The sequence below is a fragment of the Crocuta crocuta genome, unplaced genomic scaffold (assembly GCF_008692635.1).
Source record: "Crocuta crocuta isolate KB4526 unplaced genomic scaffold, BGI_CrCroc_1.0 scaffold266, whole genome shotgun sequence".
Lineage (NCBI taxonomy): Eukaryota > Metazoa > Chordata > Mammalia > Carnivora > Hyaenidae > Crocuta > Crocuta crocuta.
This window is the reverse complement of record NW_027531005.1, coordinates 1,452,078-1,473,520: the sequence shown is the minus strand read 5'-3', so window position 1 is coordinate 1,473,520 and position 21,443 is coordinate 1,452,078. Positions and strand designations below refer to the sequence as shown.

The 21,443-nt window shown below is 50.2% G+C and overlaps 2 protein-coding genes across 2 annotated transcripts in view; one reads left to right on the top strand and one right to left on the bottom strand.

The window, feature by feature from the left end:
• The window catches only part of STRA8 (stimulated by retinoic acid 8), a 17,313-nt gene extending 12,547 nt beyond the window's left edge, over positions 1 to 4,766 (top strand). The window contains exons 7-8 of the mRNA XM_077770778.1: positions 1,008 to 1,119; positions 4,581 to 4,766. Coding sequence (XP_077626904.1) covers positions 1,008 to 1,119; positions 4,581 to 4,652 — 184 coding nt within the window. The 3' untranslated portion in view covers positions 4,653 to 4,766. The remainder of the gene's footprint in view (positions 1 to 1,007; positions 1,120 to 4,580) is intronic.
• A 2,019-nt stretch (positions 4,767 to 6,785) lies between these two features.
• The window catches only part of LOC144237101 (solute carrier family 23 member 1-like), a 51,375-nt gene continuing 36,717 nt past the window's right edge, over positions 6,786 to 21,443 (bottom strand). Inside the window, exons 5-12 of the mRNA XM_077770804.1 lie at positions 17,847 to 18,028; positions 16,840 to 16,960; positions 15,630 to 15,786; positions 14,538 to 14,791; positions 9,851 to 10,015; positions 9,336 to 9,444; positions 9,152 to 9,247; positions 6,786 to 7,792 (exon numbers count right to left, since the gene is read on the bottom strand). Of these exons, the coding sequence (XP_077626930.1) occupies positions 7,536 to 7,792; positions 9,152 to 9,247; positions 9,336 to 9,444; positions 9,851 to 10,015; positions 14,538 to 14,791; positions 15,630 to 15,786; positions 16,840 to 16,960; positions 17,847 to 18,028 (1,341 nt within the window). The 3' untranslated portion in view covers positions 6,786 to 7,535. The remainder of the gene's footprint in view (positions 7,793 to 9,151; positions 9,248 to 9,335; positions 9,445 to 9,850; positions 10,016 to 14,537; positions 14,792 to 15,629; positions 15,787 to 16,839; positions 16,961 to 17,846; positions 18,029 to 21,443) is intronic.

Genomic DNA, 21,443 nt, shown 5'->3' with positions numbered 1-21,443 from the left:
ACATGCTAAAAAAAAAAAAAAAAAAAAGCCCCAATTATGTAGTTTTGCTACTTTGGGAGCGAGGTGACATTCCCGTCCTCATACCCTAACGAACACCCCCCTCACTCCGCCCAGGCCACGTGGCCAGGCTGTCCTTGGTCACCTGACATCAACCCGTGTTCCTCGGTCTGCCTGCTGCGCTCAGCCTCGACAGACTTGTCTCACTCTCCAAAGTGATCTGATGCGGTGACATAAGCCCTTCTCGGCTGTGTGTGGGGGTCGGTTCTGCTGAAACGGGCTAGGGGCCGACGTCCCTGATTCTGAGCAGGGCCCGGGCTGCAGTTCATCAATCTGGAAGTTCATCAATCTGGAACTCCTTACGCTGCTGCTGGGACATGAGAATGACCTATGAAAAATGTTTGCTCTCCCTGGAAAAGGCACGGATTGCTGCCAGAGGGTTCCTAGGCCGCTTGTGGGACCTCGTTCCCAAAGGAAGTGAGGTCAACCTGCACGACTTGCGGCCCTTTGAAGGCGCTGGGCTTCCCCCCTGGTCCCAGGAAGGCAATGGGAACGAGGCCGTGGGAAGGAGTCTGCAAAGCAGGCCTTCTCCCTGCATCAGGGCTGCGTTCTGTGTTAGACCCGCAGAGGGGAGGCATCTCAGGGGACTGAGCTCAAGTGTGGCTGGTGTCCCCTGACCTCCCTCAGCTGCCATGGGGCACCAGGACCGTGGAGCACGGTGAGGGCGAGCCTGAGGGAGAGGTAGAGTTTAGCTCCTTCTTCCAGAGGCCACAGCTCAGAACACAAACAAAACCAGGGCACAAGAGCCAGTCTGCCCGTTGTCTTTCTTCTCCCACGGGCTCCACACAGGACATCGAAGCTGAGGCCACGCAAACCTCCAGGCTGTCTGCGAATTCGGCCGGGTGTTTCCAAGGGCGTGGTTCACACTGCAACCCACATATTTTAGGGGGAGAAGCAGAGGCCGAAGATTAGGATGCTAAATATTTGCTGTTTCTTCTTTCTTTTGTCAGCTCAGCGTTTGCCGGCAGCAATCCAGAAAACCCAGAGGAGAAGTTTCAGCTCTATATGCAGATCGTCGATTTTTTTAAAGGCCTGTGCTGTGTTAACACTGAGTTAAAACAGGTAGGACCGAGCAAAGCGCCGAGAGGCCTCTGCTCACCTCCCGCAGGATGCCGGAAAGGACACTCGAGAGGGCCCCTTAGCTGGACCTCACCCACGTCACGCCCCACAGGGCCACTGGCATCCGATGTGCCTTCATTCTCCCCAGCCTGCTCCACGGATGGCCATGTGAGCCTGATGCACCTGGGGAATTGAAGACGTCCAGGGAAACTGAGGGAAAAGACTGGTGGATGTTCCCCGGGGTGGGCCTGACACGGGGACCTGGCTCTTAGCAGGCATCTGTAAATGTTGTGTGACTGCTTGACACCTTTCTGAGGGGCTGAGCTGTTCTGTCTTCTTCTGAGCCCCTGTGCTAATGTTTGTGGTCACGTTTTAAAAAAAATATTTTTAATGTTTTTTGTTTATTTCTGAGACAGAGACATAGCATGAGCAGGGGAGGGTCAGAGAGAGAGGGAGACACAGAATTTGAAACAGGCTCCAGGCTCTGAGCTGTCAGCACAGAGCCCGACACAGGCCTTGAACCCACAAACCATGAGATTGTGACCTGAGCTGAAGTCAGACATTTAACCGACTGAGCCACCCAGGTGCCCCGGTTGTTTTTGATTTTTTTTTTAAGTATTTTTATCTATTTCTAGGGGAGAGAGAGAGAGAGAGAGAGAGAGAGAGAGAGACAGCGTGAGCAGGGGAGGGTCAGAGAGAGAGGGAACACAGACTCTGAAACAGGCTCCAGGCTCTGAGCTGGCAGTCAGCACAGAGCCCAATGCGGGGCTCGAACCCACGAACCACGAGATCATGACCTAAGCGAAAGTCGGCCGCTTAACCGACTATGCCACCCAGGCGCCCCGTGTTTTTGTTTTTTTTTTAAATGTTTTTTAGTGGTCAGCTTTTGAAGGGCATTAATTTCTGCTTCCCAAAAGCTGACCGTGTCTTCATGAGATGGTACATTCCAGAAACTTTCATGAGGGGAGGGGAGTGATGTGTGAGGCACCAAGGGCACAGGCTGCTTCAGATTCACAATCGAGGAACTTTCTCCGAATTTAGCAAAGATACGACTGTTAGTTTGAAAAGGTAAGCCATAATAATGACAATGCTGGTCTAAAAATAACTAGGACAGCTTTTCAATAGGCTAAGAAAAATGACTAGGATCTTCCCACTGATCCTTTCTTCCCTCTGCCGAGGCCACTCTGAACCACTGGGGGCCCAGGGCCCCCCTCCGCTTGCTCTGCACCTCCCATCAGCTCTCGGCCATCCGGCCCTTACCACCGTGTCCGCCTCCCCTCGGACACAGCAAAGTCAGCCCACTTTACCGAGGCCCTGGGAACAGATTAACAGGACAGTCTTGCTTTCCCTGCTTCCTTTCCCCGCACATGGTAGAAAAGAAGGACCAAGCAGGATTAGAGTATCTGTACAAAGCAGAGAGATGCCCGAACTTGAATCCTCTGGGGAGCTAACGGGAAATGCAGGCTCCTGGTGCCCCCCGCACCCGAGATTCTCGTTCCGTGTTGTGAGGCAGGGCCCCGGGAATCCGTATTCTGAACAAGCTGTCCAGGTGGCTCTGGGGCAGGAGGCCACCAGCCTTCACTGTGCGCTGCTATAAAGGGGGAAGTCTCATTCTCTTCCCCATCCCCCTCCGCTGTCAGCTTGACAGGGTCCTTGAGGTCCTCAGATGAAACCTTAATTAGCACCTGTATGGTGTCCTAGGAAGGCTGTGTTAGCACCCAGCACCTGGACAGCGCCCAGGATGGGCTTCAAACAACAAAAGTGTCTTCTCTCACAGTTCTGGAGGCCAGGAGGCCAAATCAAGGCCAAATCTGGCCGGCAGCAGGAGAAGATGCAGGCCCGTGCTGCCTCGGAAGGTTCTGGGGAACAGTGTGGCCTTTGCCCAGCTTCGATGGCCCGCAGTCCTTAGCTTGCAGCTGAACCCCGCCAGTCGCGGCCTCTGTGTTCACATGGCCTTCTCTCTTCTGTGTGTCTCCCAGTCCCTCACAGCTTCTTGTAAAGACAACAGTCATGTGGATGGAGGGCGCCCCCACCCCCAAACCCAGGATGAGCTCATCTTGCAATCCTTAACCAACTACACCTGTAAACACCCCAGTTCCAAATAGGGTCCCAGGTGGGCGTGAGCCGGGGTGGATAGGCTATGATTCACCAGGCTTCGGCTCCCAAGACCAGCAGACACCTCTCACGTCCCGCTGCTTTCACAACTCTGCAGCTTAAAAATGCCTCGGACACCATTTTCAGGGGGCTAGGGGCCTGGACCGTTCTGAACAACACTCAAGCACTTGGTGTGACAGAGACGTGAGTGGGTGGCCCCTCCCAGGACGCTTGGCCTCCTGGCTCCATTCCGTCTTTTTCTCAAGCTCTGCTATGGTCTTCACCCTGAACGAAGGGTCCACATTCCTTTCCTAGAGCCCACCTGGTCCTCTCTCGGGTACGCTGGCTCCCCACCATGCACCCTGCCCCCCCACCCCGGGAGAGCACAGTGAGCGAGGACATTCTCCAGAGCTGGAGACGCTTTGTCAGCGGAGTCTTCGCCCAACCCGGCCATCACCCTGGGGACCAGGTCCCACATTCGTGAGATGGTTGACTGGGCTTTCTGGGGCCCAAAGGGACCAGTCCCTGACCAGCACAGTAACAAACTACAGGGGTCACTTTCTGCTAAGGGGGTGAGAGACAGGAAGAGCAAAACCCAGGAGCACACTTTAAGGGGAAGAGATCATGGGGAGTCAGAGAGGTCAGGGGCGGGGTCATTATAAAGGGAAGGACCCTTTATAAAACCCCTGCTAAACAAACACAGCACTGCTTCTTAAAAAAATTATCTACGAGTTAACCCACATACACAGTTTAAAACTTGAAAGTTACCAAAAGATAGACAAAACGTAGTCTCTCCCACCAGCGTCCCTTGGCTGTGCCCCATTCTCTTCCCCAGAGGCAGTCACCTTACCAGTTTCTTGGTGCAGCCATCCAGAGGGACTCTACAGATAGTTATGTGCCCTTTCGAACACAAATGGTAGCCTACTCTGCACATTGCCTTGTACTTCACTTTTTTCCTTTTAAATAGCATCCCCCACAGAGAGAGAACGAGCTCGTTCCTTTAATTTCAAACAGCTGCATGGTATTCCCTTGGTGAGTGCACCTGGCGTAACTCCCCGTCCCCCATCGATGGGCATTTGGATAAAGTTTTGATGCCCTCGCTCTCTCTCCATCACCTATGGGATCCTGGGAACGCCCAGGATGGAAAGAAGGCAGGAAAACTTTCTGAAGATCATGGAGTGTGGGGTTGAGTGAAGTGGAAAAGGGACCTTCCCCCCATCCTCCCTGTAGTGCTTACTTCCTGGCTGGAAGCTTGAGAAGACATGGCCAGAGATGGGGTAGACTCTTGGGGAGCCGCGGGGGGTTCCTGTCTGCCTGGGGCCTGGATTCCTTCCATGGAAAGTGATCTTTTTCCACTCTGTGTGTTGCAGGAACCGGACCTTCCCATTGACGATGAGATGATCATGTTGAGATGCATGGAGACCTTCGATGATGACCTGTGACCCACAAGGGCTGGGCAGGGAGGGGGTGAGCCGGGGTGGGCAGCTGCCGAGTACGATGCCGACAGCCAGGGCTGTACCTGCCTCAGCCTTCCGGGACGTTTTGGAGTGGCTGTCCCAGAGCATTTGGATGGTTTCAGTTGCTGACTGTTAATAAAGCATTTGTAAAGTAGTGCGGCCCCATGTCAGTCCCTCAGGGTTGTTGCTGGAAGAGGCTGGCGGGCTGAAAGGCACACCTGCTCCTACCATGTTCCTCTTCACGGGGGGACTGAGGGGGGTGCAGCCTGGCTGAAGCCCGGGCCACGGGCTTTCAAGAAAGGTGTCCTCAGAGGTGCCATGACACTAGGTGCTTTCAGCACACCTTGGGGTCAGAACATGGTTCTGGTGGGATCTAGAGAGTTCTGGAGGCCACTCACTCATCCTGCATGCCCGCGGAGCCCAGGAATGGTGCTGACCCCTCCTGTGCTGTAGGACAGAACCAGCTTCATCTGCTGCTTCTGGGAATAAAGACTCCTAAATGGAGTTCAAGCCAGATCCCAGAGTGTTCTGAGAGCTTTCTGGACATGTGTGCTGGATGTGATAGTTGATTCTGTGTCAGCTTGACTGGGCCGCAGTACCCAGATTCTCAGTTGAACATTATTCTAGATGTTTCTACAAATGTATTTTCAGATGGGATAGACATTTACAATAGAAGACTTAAAAAATTTTATTTTATTTATTTCTGAGAGAGAGAGAGCATGAACAGAGGAGGGTCAGAGAGAGAGGGAGATATAGAATCTGAAACAGGCTCCAGGCTCTGAGCTAGCTGTCAGCACAGAGCCTGACACGGGGCTTGAACCCATGAACCTTGAGATCATGATCTGAGCCGAAGTCAGACGATTAACCAAATGAGCCACCCAGGCACCCCGTACAATAGCAGACTTTGAGTAAATACAGAATAATTACCCTCCTTAATGTGGGTCAGGCTCATCTAATCAGTTGAAGGATCGACTAGCCCCAAAGACTGACCTCCCACGAGGAAGAGGGGACTCGCCAATGACTGCCTTCCGACACGGACGCCCACTCTTCCCAGTCTGTCCACCTACTCTGCAGATTTGGGACATGCCTGCTTCCACAATCACGTGAGTCCATTCCTTAAAATCTCTATGCATATGTCTGCACGTGTATGTAGTATGTAGACATGCCTGTGTGGACAAGCGTGTACACATGTGCGTGCACACATGTCCTACATCCTATTGGCTCTGTTTCTCTGGAGACCCCTGGCCAATACACCCCGCGTGCAGAGAACGGGTTCCCTGCTTTTTGCAGGTTCCCATCATGACCACAGCGGCTGCCCTCCACTGACAGCCCCGCAAAGACTTCAGCGGCTCCATCTCCTCGTAAGAAACTGAGGCGCAGGTTAAGGTTAGGAGTCAAGCACAGTCCTGCCTGCTCTGAGCCCCAGTGCTGGCACCTCACCTCACATCCTGGCACGCACCCACCCCTAGGGACCCCCCCATGGGGGATACGCAAGGACTGTCGCTTCACTGTTTAGAAACAACCAAAATGAGGGGGCAGGCGGGGGCTCTCCTCTGGGGGGTTTGCTGAGCAGAATGAGGGAGCTCGGCACCAGTGCTCACAACCACCCCCAGCCACTCCAGCAGCCAAGAACAAGCCAGCGCACGGCAAGGAAGAAATCTCTACAGAGGTGCCTGCACATAGTAGGTCCTCAAGGACTGCATGCCTGACCAGCTCTAACCAATCCGCACCCCACTCCTGTTTAGTCCTCATTCCTGGAGTATTATGTGCTGGGGGGGGGCAGTCAGCGTGGACCTCAGGGGAACGCTGTGTCCCTTCTCCCCACAGCCATGTGCTAGAGGCTCCCCTGCCTTCACGCCTCAGCCCCACCCCCCAGGGCTCCCCACCCCGCAGGGCTCATGAGACATGGTGCAGCCCAGGGTGGATATGTTGCTCTGAAATCCCCTTAGATGATACTTTTCCTCCCTCCCTCCCCACCTAGGACTCTTCCTCCCTCAGTCAGGTATCTGTATCTTGACTGATGATATCTTCCCGTATTAGCCAGTCCTGTATCTGTGAGAGAAACTGAACCAATAGCATATGGATGGGGACGGGTATAGGTGTGGGTACGGGCTTGGGGGTTTGATTTTAAGGAACTGCTTCGCATAATTGTGGAGACTGCAAATCTGAAATTTGCAGGGCAGCCCAGCCCGCTGGGAACTCGGGCGGGAGTTAGTGCTGCAGTCCTGAGGCCTCGTTAAAGAATGAAACGAGGAGGCCACCTCGTGGAGCGCGTTGTGACCCCTCGGCGGCCTACTGGACCGAAGCCCACGCTGGAGTCAGTGCACTCGATGCCAAGAAAGTGAAATTCAGGAACAATCCATGACAAACAGCCTGAGCTGGATGCCAGCTGGAGCACCAGGAGCTCAGAGAAGGTGCTGGAAGAACAGAGGGTACTTCTCCCCTGTCCTGAAGAGCCAGCCCTGAGGGGCCGGTGCACGGAGGGAGAGGACTGGCGGGGTTCCAGCATCCTGCCTCTTTGAGGAGGAAGAGAACTGTCCCTGTCACCTTTCAGCAAACAGCCCCAACTCCGTCCCCTGCCTCACCCCAGGCCTTTCCCTCCCCACAAGTCAATAGGTTGCCAAGAGCACGTGCATGAAGAAAGTTTCTGTGTGGACACTGGGTTACGCTGGAGACTGGTTTTCTCTGGGAGGGTGTGGTGACTAAGTGACTGTGTCAAAGCCCACGCCTCATGGTCTTAATCTAATTTGGCTGCCACGGTGTGCAGGGTGCCCACCCGCCCTCGTATGAGGAGCCGAGCACCCGAGGTGGGGGGCGAGGAACCCCGGGGCGGCGGCGGGGGGGGGGCAGGCGTGAGGACAGCTCTTCTCATATCTTGGTTTCTTCGGTGCCCTCGGAGCACTCTCCCGAGGGATCCGGGGAGAAGCAGCTGAACAGGCTCACTCCCTGCTCACCTTTCCCAGCTTCCCTCCTGGGCCAGAAGGGGAGACGCTGGGCACAGGGCCCCGTGCAGGAAGTGTTGCCGATCCCACAGGGGAGGGAGTACACTTCCAAGGCCCTCGCAGTCTCCTCAGACTCCTCCTGGATTTGATTCCACACCAGGAGGCCTCTCTCCTCCAGGGTTCCTAATGGAAGACGGGCAAACAGTCAGGCCTGGGAACTGAGCCGCCCTTGGGCTGGGGGAGCCTCTGGCGCCCCCTGCAGGCACCCGGGAGGTCTCCTCGGCCAGGCCTCCACCTGTCAACAGCATCCCCTCCCCCTCCGCCTCCACTTCCCCCTCCTCCTCTCCCTCCTCCTCCACTTCCTCCTCTTCCTTCCTCCTCCTCCGATGCCCCCTCTGCTGTCCCGTCTGGAGTCCCCGCTCAGAGCCGCCCCAGGGATTCCCTGAGCTCCCACTGCAGGGCTGACGTGCGGCAGAGCTAACTGAATGCTGCCCCTTCCTCACCTTCAAGGCATGGGTCTCTCCACCACTCTGTTTCTAGAATGCAGGCGCACTTTACACTTGGTGGAGTGAACCAATGTGGGAAACAGAGTGCCCCCAGGCGGGTGCGAGCCTAGGGGCCCTCTCAAGGGGCTGCGGGAGGTTCAAGAGGGGAGCACTGAGAGCCGTCCGTGACGGCAGCCCTGCACTCCTCACAACGACATCCTCAGCCCTCAGAGACTGAGTTTGCTCATCACCACACTGATTCCCCTCTATTCTCACTGTCTGTCTCTTGTCTTTCTCTCCTGCTGGCCTGTGGGTTTCTGGAAGGTGGAGGGCATGTCTCTCTGCTCTTTGTGGTCTCAGTACAGAGCACCTGGAACACAGTAAGTGTTCAGTGGGGTTTCATTGAAGATGTGAATGAATGAATGAATGAATGAATGAATACATGTGTTCTCTCCCTCACCAACTAGACTCTGGGCCGTAACACAGCTGGGGCTGTGTCCTTTCCTTTTTGCATCTGGTGTATTTCTCACCTTAGGGCTCTGTTATAGCCGAATTGACCCCCCCTAGGGGTTGAAGCCCTAACCCACTACCTCAGAATGTGACTGTATTTGGAGACAGGACCTTTAAAAGGGTGACTCAGTTAAAGGCGAGGTCTTTAGGGTGGGCCCTAATCTCATCTGACTGGTGTCTTAACCTGAAGAGATAAGGACGCACAGAGAGACAGCAGGGATGCACCCACGTGGAGGAAGGGGCACGCGAGGTCGCGGCAAGAAGGCCGCCATCTCCAAGCCAAGGAGAGAGGCCTCAGGAGAAGCCCACTCTGCCACCTGGATCGCCTCTTCTACCCTCCACACCGTGAGGACATGCACTCTGGCTGTTTAAGCCGGTCTGCGCTGTTTGGTTAGGGCCGCCTTAGAAGGCTGATGCCGTCCTGCACGTCCCCGCCAGACCCAGGGCCTGCTCGCGACACGCCGTGGTCAGCCTCACGTGGTAACGGGGGCAGCCCGAGTGCTGACCGCCTCCCCAGACTAGCTTACGGAGTGAAGGTGAGCCCTACCGGGGATGGTGTTGTCCAGGAGAAAGCCCAGGAATCCACCGACAAACATGCCCGTGGTCAACAGGACCTGGATGACTTGGTCCAGCTGGAGAATCCCTAGAATGGAGACAAAAGCAACCGGGGTCCCCAGGGGCCGAGGGCCTCTGCCCCTGGAGCGGTCACAGTCTCGGAGACAGAAAATCACCTGTCTGGAGCTTCTCAGAGTTGTTGTTCACCCAGTTGGGAATGGCGAGGCCACAGTAGATGGAGAAGCCAAAGATAAAGAGGTTCCTGGACAAGTTCATGTCCACGTACTGCAGGAGAGAAGCCCCCAGGGCAGCCCGAAGCCATCAGCACCCGCGCTGTACAGCGACCTAAGTCCCCTCCAATGCCCCCTCCCCTCCCGCTGCCACCAGAGATGGGGGAGGGAGGTTGGGCTCTGAGCGTCACACTCAGTAGGCAAGCCAGGCCGGGCTTCCCACTTGACCCTGGGAGCTGAGTGGTCCGGACACCCCAGGTCGGACTGATGCAGTTTCTGTTTTTCAGAAGCCCGGATGCATCCGGCTCTTTCTTTCTTCCGCCCGGAGGCCATCGTGGTCTCTGGGAACCAAGGATGCCTCCTCCTCCTCCCCTGGCCCAGCCCCATTCTCTTCATCCCCATTCTCATGGGCTTCTCTCAAGAGATACCCTGGCTGCTCGTGGAAGGGCGCCCTGCCTCACCTGCAGATTAGAAATCCCCACGGCGGCAATGACCCCGAACATCACCAGGAACATGCCTCCCATCACAGGGGTTGGAATGGTGGCAAAGGCAGCCCCGATCTTCCCAAATACACCCATCAGGAGCAGCACACAGCCGGCGGCGACCATCACCATCCTGCTCCCCACCTGCGGTGCTCAGGAGATGGGGGGACGAGAGACTCAGCACCCACCACGCCTCTGCCTTGCCTCGGGGGCACCCCAAACCACACTCCAGAGGTCTTGTAGGAACAGAACCACATGAGCCCAGATGGTGCCCCTCTGCTCCCACATGGGGGCTGTGAAAGGATGAGGGGGTGACCTTGGGACCCGGCCTCTGCCCTCATCTCTTCACTCACCACTCTATCCCCATCTTAAAGTCCTGACTCAAATGCTCCTTCTCTAAGAAGCCTTTCCAGTGAGGCCAAAGATCTCTCTTGGGAGGCAGTGGCATAACGCTTAAGAATGGGCGTTTGGAACTGGGGGGTGTTGTGCTACGTGAAATAAGGCAGGCAGAGAAAGACAGAGACCATATTTTTTCACTTTCATAGGTGGATCTTGAGAAACTTAACAGAAGACCATGGGGGAGGGGAAAGGGAAAAAAGTTACATCGAGGGAGGGAGGCAAACCATAAGAGACTCTCAAATACTGAGAACAAACTGCAATTGATGGGAGGTGGGGGAGAAGGGAAAGTGGGTGATGGGCATTGAAGAGGGCACATGTTGGAATGAACACTAGGTGTTAATTTGACAATAAATTATAGAAGAAGAAGAAGAAGAAGAAGAAGAAGAAGAAGAAGAAGAAGAAGAAGAAGAGGAGGAGGAGGAGGAGGCATTTGAGACCCAACCCCAGTTCTGCCTCTAAGTAGCTGTGTGACTTTGGGCACATTACTTAATCTCTCCAAATATCAGCCTCCAAATATGCCAAATGGAATTAATAATACTTACTTCACAAACTCATTTTATAAGGCTAGCATTACTCTGATACCAAAACCAGATACAGACACTACAAGAAAGCGCAGACCAATGTCCCTGATGAATACAGATGTTAAAAGTCTCAATAAAATATTAGGAAACCAAATTCAACATCACATTAAAAAGATCATGCACCATGACCAACTGGGATCTATCCCTGGGATGCAAGGATGTTTTAACATATACAAGTGATAAATGTGATATACCACATAAATAAAATGAAAAATAAAAACCATATAATCATGTCAAAAGATGCAGAAAAAGCATTAGACAAAATACCACATATTTTCATGATAAAAACTCTCGATATATTGGGTATAGAAGAAACACACCTCAATACAATGAAGGTATGAATATATGACAGTAGACATGATATGATCTGATATACAGAAAATTCTAAATACTCAACCAAGAAAGAGTTAGACCTAATCAATGAATCAATAAAGTCACAGAATACAAAAATCAACATGCAGAAATCAGTTGTCTTTCTCTACAAACAACAAAATATCTGAAAAACAAATAAAGAAAGCAATTCACTCATAATAGCATCAAAAACAATAAACTACTTAAGAAGAATTTAACCAAGGAGGTGAAATATCTGTACACTACAAACTACAAGACACTGCTGAAAGAAATTGAAGACACAAACAAATGGAAAGATATCCTATGTTCATGGATAAGAAGAATTAATGTTATTAAAATGTTCACACTATAGCCACTTGTATAGTCAATGCATTGCCTAACAAAATTTCAATGGCATTTTTCACAGAAATAGGAAAAAAAATCCCAAAATTCATATATAAACACAAAAGACCTCGAATAGCCAAAGGAATCCCAAGAAAGAAGAATAAACTGATGGAATCATACTTCCTGATTTCAAATGATAGTACAAAGCTATAGTAATTTAAACAGTATGGTAGTGGCATAAAATCAGGCACAAAGATCAACAGAACAGAATTGAGAGCCCACAAATAAACCCATGAAAACACGGTCAACTAATATTTGACAATGAAGCCAAGAATATTCAATGGGAGAAAGGATAGTCTTGTCAATAAACAGGGTTGGGAAACCCAGAGAACCACATACAAGGAATGAAATTGGACACTTACCTTGCACCATTCAAAAAAATTACATGCAAAATGGATTAAAGACTTAAATGTAAGAGCTGAAACCATGAAACTCCTAGAAGAAAACATAGGGAAAATCCCCTAGAAATTGTTTTTTTCAATTTTTTTGGATATGATGCTAAAAGTATAATAAACAAAAGCAAAAAATAAACAAATGGGACTACACTAAACTATCGACAAAATAAAAAGGCAACCTCAGAATGGAATAAAATATTTGCAAACCATATATCTGACAAGGGGTTAATATCCAAAATACATAAGGAATTTATACAACTCAATACAACAACAACAATTTAAAAATGGGCAGAGGAACTGAATAGACATTTCTCCCAAGAAGACATACAAATGGCCAACAGGTACATGAAAAGATGTTCGACATCACTAACCACCAGGGAAATGTAATCAAAACCACAATGAGATATCTCCCTCCCCCACATCTGTTAGATTCAGTTATCATAAAAAAGATAAGAACTAACAGGTGCTGGTGGAGATGTGCAGAAAAGGGATCCTATGTGTACCGTTTATGTAATGTTTATTGGAACATAAATTGGCACAGCCACTATGGAAGACAGTGTGGCTTTTCCTCATAAAGTTAAAAATAGAATTACCACATGATCCAGCAATTCCTCTTATGAGTATTTGTACAAAAAAGCCACCACACTAATTGGAAAAGATACCCACAACCCGTGTTCACTGCGGCATTATTTACAAGCCAAGATATGGAAACAACCTAAGTGTCCAATGATGAATGAATGGATAAAGACCATGTGGTATATATACACAATGGAATATTATCCAGCCATAACAAATGAAATCTTTCTATTTGTACAACATGGGTAGAACTTGAAGGCGTTGTGCTAAGTGAACTATGTCAGAGAAAGACAAATATCGTATGGTATCCTTCATGTGGAATCTAGTAAAGCTAAATTCACAGAAATAGAAAGAAGTGTGGTGGTTACCAGGGTGGAGAAAATGGAGAGATGTTCGTCAAAGAGTACAAACTTCCAGTGAGAAGGTGATGAATAAGTTCTGGGGATCTAATGTACAATACTGTGATTATACTTAACAGCACCATATTATATATACTCTTGAAAGTTGCTAAGAGAGTAGATCTTTTTAAAAAATTTTTTTAATGTTTATTTTTGAGAGAGAGAGCATGAGCAGGGGAGGGGCGGAGAGAGGGAGACACAGAATCTGAAGCAGGCTCTGGGCTCTGAGCTATCATCACAGAGCCCGACACGGGGCTCAAACCCACAGACTATGAGATCATGACCGGAGCTGAAGTCAGATGCTTAACCAACTGAGCCACCAAATGTTCTCACCATTCAAAAAGAAATGGTAAGAGGGGCACCTGGGTGGCTCAGTCAGTTAAGCATCTGACTTCGGCTCGGGTCATGATCTCGCAGTCTGTGAGTTCGAGCCCCACATCGGGCTCTGTGCTGACAGCTCAGAGCCTGGATCCTTGTTTGGAGTCTGTGTCTCATTCTCTCTCTGCCCTCCCCCACTTGTGCTCTGTCTCTCAAAAATAAATAAATGTAAAAAATTTTTTTAAAAATAAAAAGAAAGAACCGGTAATGGTGTTACCTAATGGGAGTGTTAGCTAATGGTGGCCATCATGCTGCAATATGTTAGTGTATTTTCAAATAAACACATCGTACAGCTTAAACTTACACAGTGTTACCTGTCAAGTGTGTCTCAGTAAAGCTGGGGAGGGGGAGGGGGGAAGGGAACTCTGGAGCACAGTGAGACGCAGAGAGACACATGGGAGAAGAGATGAAGAACAAGGCAAGGGCTCCTCCATGAAGGGTGTCGAGGGCCATAGAGAGGAGCCAGCATAAAATCCAAAGGCAAGGCATAAACAAAATGTGGTGTGTGTGTGTGTGTGTGTGTGTGTGGAATGGAATATTATTGGACTGTCTGTGGACAGTCCTGGACATTCTGCTAAGTGAGATAAGCTAGTCACAAAAAGACAAATACTGTATGATTCCCCTTCTATGAGGTACCCAGCCTAGTCAAGTTCAAAGAGACAGAAAGTCGATGGGTGGTCGACAGGTGCTGGGGAGAAAGGAGAATAAGGCCTCGTTTAATAGATCCAGATTTCAGTTTTTAGGTTACGTGTCTTTAACCACTTTGTAAAGTATTTTTTAAAAGATACTCTAGTGTCAACTACTGAAGTCCATTAATGCCCCGTAAGTGGCAGATTCCTTCTTTGTTTCTTTTTCTTTGCAGCCTAAGAGCTTATTTATTGAGCTGTCTGCATTATAGAACACATGGGAAGAATTTAACCGCATCGGAATACACGTTTTGGGTTTGTTTATACTCCTCCTAAGGAACAACAAACAGAGGCTGGGATCGAAGCTAACGGGAACACACCCCCGGCCAGAGTTTTTATTTTGCCTCGCTGAGCCCCGTGTTGGACTCCTGAACTCCAGCTCGGAGAAAGAACGAATCTGGGTCGTTTGAAACCACTAAGTTGGTGACGATTTGTTACAGCAGCCACAAGAGACTCAAGCACTGAGCACAGATTCGGGGGCCCCAGCCCGCCCCATAAGTCACCGTCAGCAGACTTACCCTGGTGATACCCAGCGCCCCGACATTCTCGCTGTAGGAGGTGGTCCCGTTCCCTGTCCCCCAGGCTCCTGCCAGCAGACAGCCAAGACCCTCGATGCCGATGCCTCGGTTGACCGCGTGCCTCGGAGGGGGTGGGGCCCCCACCAGCCGCGCGCAGGCGTAGTAATCGCCTACCGACTCCACCATTGAGGAGATGACCCCTGCAATGATCCCAAAGACCCCAGCCAGGCTGATGGTGGGGAGGCCCCACTGTCCTGAAAGAGCAACACAGAGGGAAGGTTAATCCAGAAGGCAGCAGGTTGCTGAAGCCCAAATAACTTCTTTGCGGGAGGGGTCTTTGGAAGGCTTTAAATTTTTTTTTTTGACGTTTATTTTTTGAAAGACAGAGAGAGACAGAATGTGAGCAGGGAAGGGGCAGAGAGAGAGAGGGAGACACAGAATCCAAAGCAGGTTCCAGGCTCTGGGCTGTCAGCACAGAGCCCGAGGCGGGGCTCGAACCCATGAACCGGGAGATCATGACCTGAGCCACAGTTGGACATTTAACCGACTGAGGCACTGCAGGCGCCCCTGGAAAGGCTTTAAAGACCAGGTAGTGTGTCTTCCAACCCCATGACTGTCAGAGGCTGTGGCTTGGACTCCTGCCTTACCATTCCTCCCTGAGGGGAAGTCACACACCCAGACTTTGAGGTCACGGTGCACATGTTCTAATTTAGCCCAGGGCTCCCTTGAGTAGGATCCAATTAATCCAGGAAGAGTCTCAAAGGTCTAGCCAGAAGGCTGAAATTTCTCTGATCTGCCCATTCCCAGGCTGTGGGTTCTGGGTAACAAGGAGGAGGGGATGAGGGATGTAGACCATCTCAGAGGAAGGTCCTGGAATGGAAGCCTTTGGTCAAACACCTTCAGAGGATTCTTAGGGTCTCCTTCTCCTAGGGGTCTGATATAGACTCCCTCGAGCCTGCTCCTCCTTGTCAGATCTTTTGGAGTAGATCCATCCTCTGCCCCTATTCAATGCTCCATCCAGTGCCCTGGACCCCATGGTCAGTCCTGGAAAACACCTGTCCCAGGCACAAAGGGGCCCTATCTTCTCATTACCTGGGTAAGGGAAGCGAAACCAAGGAGCCCGGCTCAGGACATTGCCTTTGGTGTCGGTGCGGGCCAGGTGCCCATAGGCCGTGGGGGCCGTGGGAAGAGTGTTGGTGACTGTGAGCACGAAGCAGAGAAGCCACGAGATGCAGAGCGCCAGCATCACCTGCCAGAGGGAGGGGCTTCACTACCCGGCCTGGACCTCCAGCCCCTGCCTACACCTCCCAGAGGTGCTGGGCCGGGGAGGGAGGTCAGGGAAGCTCTTTGAAATAAGGAAGTGCTGGGTTCCTGGCCCTTCCGGTGACAACAGCAATCCACGTCATAATTAGCGCATTAAAAGAATGTAGAAAATAAACCATGGAGGGTTTGCATCAAAGAGAGGCAGAAATGTCTGGCAAAATAGGCACAGCCTGGATTGGAAGGATTACCATCTGTCTTCCTTTCCACTGTCTGCTGGTCACATGACCTTGGCTCAAACTCCCTGAGCCTCAGTTTCCTCATCTGTTCAGTGGAATTACAACCACTGCTCTGCAGAGCCTGAAGCAAGATTTCGTAAAGATATTTCTCCAGATACACCGATACTTAATCTCTGGTGGCAGAACCCCAGAAAAGTGTATTTTGAGCGATGTCCACAAGTGATTCTTGGGCACGGTGAGCTGTAGAAAAGCCCACCTGCAGGGTGGTGAGCGAGGGACGAGATGTGGAAGTATCTTTTCACGATGTGAGATGTAGTTCACGGTGCAATTAAACCTGCAGACATACTGTGTGGTCGGCAGCCACACAGACCTAACACCGATGCAAATCCACCAGCGGGGGGTCTGAGAATTGAGGCAGCAGCAGCACCAGGGATCTGGACTCCCCGCGAGCCACCGAGGAGGAAGTTGGTCTGAGCAGTGTAGTCCTTAGTTGTGTACAGTTAGGTATGAACCTTGCTAGGAGCAGAGCCCCAGGAACGTGAGACGGCTGTCCCACACTGGTGCCCAGAGGAGTGACCTGGGGCAGGGCTTCGTGGAATGACACGGGCCGCATTGCACCAGCAGCCACAGAGCATTCCCACGACAGTCGCCTCCTTCTACAGTGGATGAATGGAGCCCAGGGAGGAGAAGCCACCATACAAGGGAGAGCATTTGCTGTGGGGACCTTCTGAGAGGGCGAGGGATGCCCCCCACCCTCCGGGTGAGTCCACTAAGAACGCAAGAGGGTGGGGAGCGCTTCTTACCGGGAAGACCTGAAACAGGTAGAACTTAGACGTGTGACACTTCTTCTCTCCTCCATAAACGGGCAGGGGCATGGCAACATTTTTCAGGTACTGAGAAAATAGCACGATGAGGAAGATGGTCCTGAAACAGAAACAAGCCACGCCCAGCCTGGCAAGCTTGTCCTGAGCATGCGTCCAGGAGGCTGAGCCACCACTGTCTGGGACGGGGAGGCAGTGGCTGCTGCGAAGGTCCCCATCGAGGCCCCTCTCGGTGACGCAGTCAGTGTCCTACCATGTCTGAAAAGGTGGACTGTTCCCTTTCAGAGCTGCTGGTGGCTGCGGGGGAAGGGCGGGAAGGGGGGCTATTACTCCCTGGGGTTGGGCGGCCGGATGGATCCAGGGGTTGGAGCCGGTGAGGCGAGGGTCCACGACTGTCTTCTCTCCCGGGTCATTCTGCAAATCCTTGCGGTCAGACTGCAGCGGCCATCCCCAAGTGCCTTCAAAGCTCTGTCACGATGCTCAAGGCCTCTTTTTCCATAAAGCTTTCCTGACCCCCCCAGTTAGCTACCATCACCCCCTCCCCTGAACGTGCTCGACATTCTACGATTCTCAGCACCGTCTCCTGATGTCACAGCTATTTGGATCCAAGGCTCATCTCTCTCCTATGCTATAAGAGTACTGGGAACCTGAGCCACGTCTTTTGCACCCTTCCCAGGCGCCAGAGAGTGACAGCCATTTGCTCCATGAAAACCTAGCAGACAGAGGACCAGCAGCATCCGTGTCTTTGTGAACACTAAGTGTTCTTCTGTACTTCTTGAGATTACTTCATTGTTTTTGAGCACTAAAAATGTAACAAATAGTAGTAATAACGACTTCTAGCAATTTCACTGCTTTTTAAAGTATCATAGTGTTCATGAAAGTATCTATAACCCACAAGAGTTTGCCAGTATCCAGAACACATTATTCTTACTGGGTAGTCTTCCACCAGAAAGAACTTAGATGCCACTCCAATCCCAGAGAGTACTTACACGGCAGCAATCCCCCAGTGGATGCCGGCGTTGTTACCCGCAGACTCAAAGAGAGGCAAGGCCACCAGGGAGATGGTCGGAGCAATGGTCAAGGGGCCAATGAAGCGCATGAGAAACCCAATGAGGCCTGAGAATCCCACCAGGATCTGGACACAGGAAGCGACCATGATGGCGCCCTGCAGCTGAGGAGGGAAAGTACAGCTCATGTGCTTTGCAACTTCCGGAAGCCAGGGGCCACCATGGGAGACCCAGCTGTGGCAGCCCCCTCCTTAACCTTCCCCCCCCGCCCCGGGTGGCACACACAGAGGCAGGGCAGCGACAGAGCTGAACCCCAGAGGAACCGAGGCAAGGAGGGCCCTGATCTCGCTCCTCTCTCCACTTCTGCATTTCCAACCACCCGTTGAAGATCTTTACTTAATATAAAGGTTTTCAGCAAATAGCCTTCAAAAGTACTTATGGGTCATCGCGAGGATGAGGATGACTTGCAATCCTAACATCACCCCGTAGTGCGTCGAACATCATGTTGCTTTATTTTTCTGTTTTCCACTTTCTATTGCAAGTGTTGGCAATTTTTTTTTCTATAGAGGACCTGCTAGTGAATATTTAGGCTTGATTGGCCACATGGGCTCTGTCGAAACTTTTCCAGACAAGATGTGAACAAATGAGCCTCGCTGTGTTCCGATACAATTTCATGTGTAGATACTGAGATTAGAATTTCATATAATTTTGATACATCATAAAATAATATTCTTCTTTTTCAACCATTTAAAATATAAGACCGTTCTCAGTGTGTGAGCTATATAAAAACAAGGAGCAGTCCAGATTTGGTTCATGGGCTGAAGTTTGCCAACCCCTACTTTATTGGACTGATTGAATTTACTTTACTTCTCTTTTTTCACTCTTCCAGTTTGGATGTCCTACATTCCATTTGAGCCCTGATAACTCTGCTTGTTTTGAAGTGTGCTCTTTCTGAAAGTAATAGAATGACTCCTACTTTCTTTTGACTAGCGTTGGCATGGTATATTTTTCTCCATCCATTTACTTTCAGTCTCTGTGTATCTTTATATTTACAGTAGGTTTCTTACAGACAACATTTAGTTAGGTCGTATTTTTAAAATGTTTTTATTTACTTTTGAGAGAGAGAGAGAGAATGAGCAGGGGAGGAGAGGCAGAGAGACAGAGAGAGTGGGAGACACAGAATCTGAAGCAGGCTCCAGGCTCTGAGCTGTCAGCAAAGACAGAGCCTGATGTGGGGCTCGAACTCAGGAGCTGTGAGATCATGACCTGAGCCAAAGTCAGACACTCAACTGACAGCCACCCAGGTGTCCCTATTTAAGTCACGTTTTTTAAATCCACTCTGACAATCTCTGTCATTTAATTGGTACATTTAATCCACTGATATTCAAAGTGATGACTAATGTAGTTGGGTTAGTATCTACCATATTCATTACTGTTTTCTATTTGTTGCCCTTCTTGGTTCCTATTTTCATCTTCTACTCTTTGTCTGTCTCTGTGTGTGTTTTAGTTTTTTTTTTAAGTTTATTTATTTTATTTTGAGACAGAGAGAGAGAGAGAGAGAGAGAATGAGTGGGAGAGGAGCAGAGAGAGAAAGGGGGAGACAGAATCCCAAGCAGGCTCCACACTGTCGGCACAGAGTCCAACAGAGCTCTCAAACTCACAAACCATGACATGATGACCTGAGCTGAGATCAAGACTCGGACACTTAACCAGCTGAGCCACCCAGACGCCCCTCTTTTTGTGGTTTTAAGGGGCATTTTCTATGACTCCATTTTTCCTCCTTTCTTAGCCTATCAATTATACTTCTTTCTTTCTGTCTTTTTAAAAAACTTTTGAATGATTTCCGTAGAGTTTGCTGTGTACATTTACAACTAATCCAAGTCCACTTTCAAACGACAAGATGCCCGTGCACAGGGTGAGCACCTTATAATAAGAAAATAACCCTAATCCGTCTTTATCGTCCCTTGTATCATCGCTGTCACCTATTTCATTTATCTCTGAGGACACATAAGTATATAAATAGAAATTACCATGACCCTGGAAGGTGAAGTGTGAACGGGGCTAATGTGTTGGAAACTGAACTTGCCTTCTCTTCCCAGTTTTTTTTACTTTTTCTGTTACCACCATGTTCTTAAAATAGAACCGCTGTTCACTTTTACTCCCCCATTATTTACAGCCCAGCAAGTAATGCCATTCCTATAGGTCCTATATTTGCATCACTTCCCCTGGTGGCTATGATTGGGATATACAGCCGGTGTGCCGACCATCTGTGTTTTCAGTCCTTGAGATGTGTGTGGGTAAATCTGAGTTGAACCCGGAATATCTACCTTAAATTCCAATAGGCTAGCTCGGCCGGATTCAACCAATCAATCCTATTAATGCAATGAAGTTGAAACTTGCAAGAACTTTCTCTTGTTTACAGCATTGGTGAAAAACACTTGACCAGCAGATGGAGCTAACCTACCACAGATAAGGCTCTGGGTTTGGCTCACTGCGTTGGCCCCAGGGAGACGATGTGGGAGAAAATAGTGGAGACTACTGGCTTAGACCAGTCAAAAGGAATCCCTACCCTGGGCCTTGGCTTTAGAGCAGCCGCTGGCAAACTTTTTCTATAAGAAGCTAGATGATAAATATTTTAGATTTTGTGGGCCATGTGTGGTTTCTCTTACATATTCTTTTTTAAAACAACCTTTCAAAATGTGAAAACCATTCTGAGTTTGTGAACAGTGAGAAAAACAGACCTCGGGTTGGATTTGGTCCAAGAGCCATAGTCTTCTGATTCCTGCTTTAAGGACTCCATATATTACACACACACACAAAAACAATAAAGGTAGTAAGAAAATATGGTGTCTTTGCCCCTTAGGATCCCATGTTCCATGTAGGCACAGCGTGACCCATATCTCTCAACATCTCCCTATTAATACTGTGCAAGCCCCAGGGATATTATTTTCCATAACTCTCGTCCGGTGTCCTCGAAACACAAGGTAACTGCTTCTGAATGCGGTAAAGTTTTGTGAGTTGTGTCACTGCAGAGCTGGAGTCAGATACTTCATGCAAACACAGGAAAGATCTGAGCCAGGAGTGCGTAGATAGGAGAAGAGACAAATTAACTCATCACATCTTTCTTCTTGGATAGTATAAGGGCAACAGATTCTTGCACAAGCAAGTCCAGTCTTGGGGCGCCTGGGTGGCTTACTCAGTTGAATGTTCGACTCTTGATTTTGGCTCAGGTCATGATCCCAGGGTCAAAGGATTGAGCCCCACATTGGGCTCTGTGCTGAGCGTGGAGCCTGTTTAAGATTCTCTCTTTCACCCTGCCCCTGTTGCTCTCTCTCTCTCTCTCTCTAAAAATAAGACCCTCAATAGGTCTGAGTGAAAGGGAAATCTTGCCCCTGGCAGCTAGCTGAGCAGGGTGAGGAAACTCTACTTCTTCTTCTTTTTTTTTTAAAATGTTTTATTTATTTCTAGGAGAGAGAGAGAGAGAGAGAGAGAGACAGCGTGAGCAGGGGAGGGTCAGAGAGAGAGGGAGTCACAGACTGAAACAGGCTCCAGGCTCTGAGCTGGCATCAGCACAGAGCC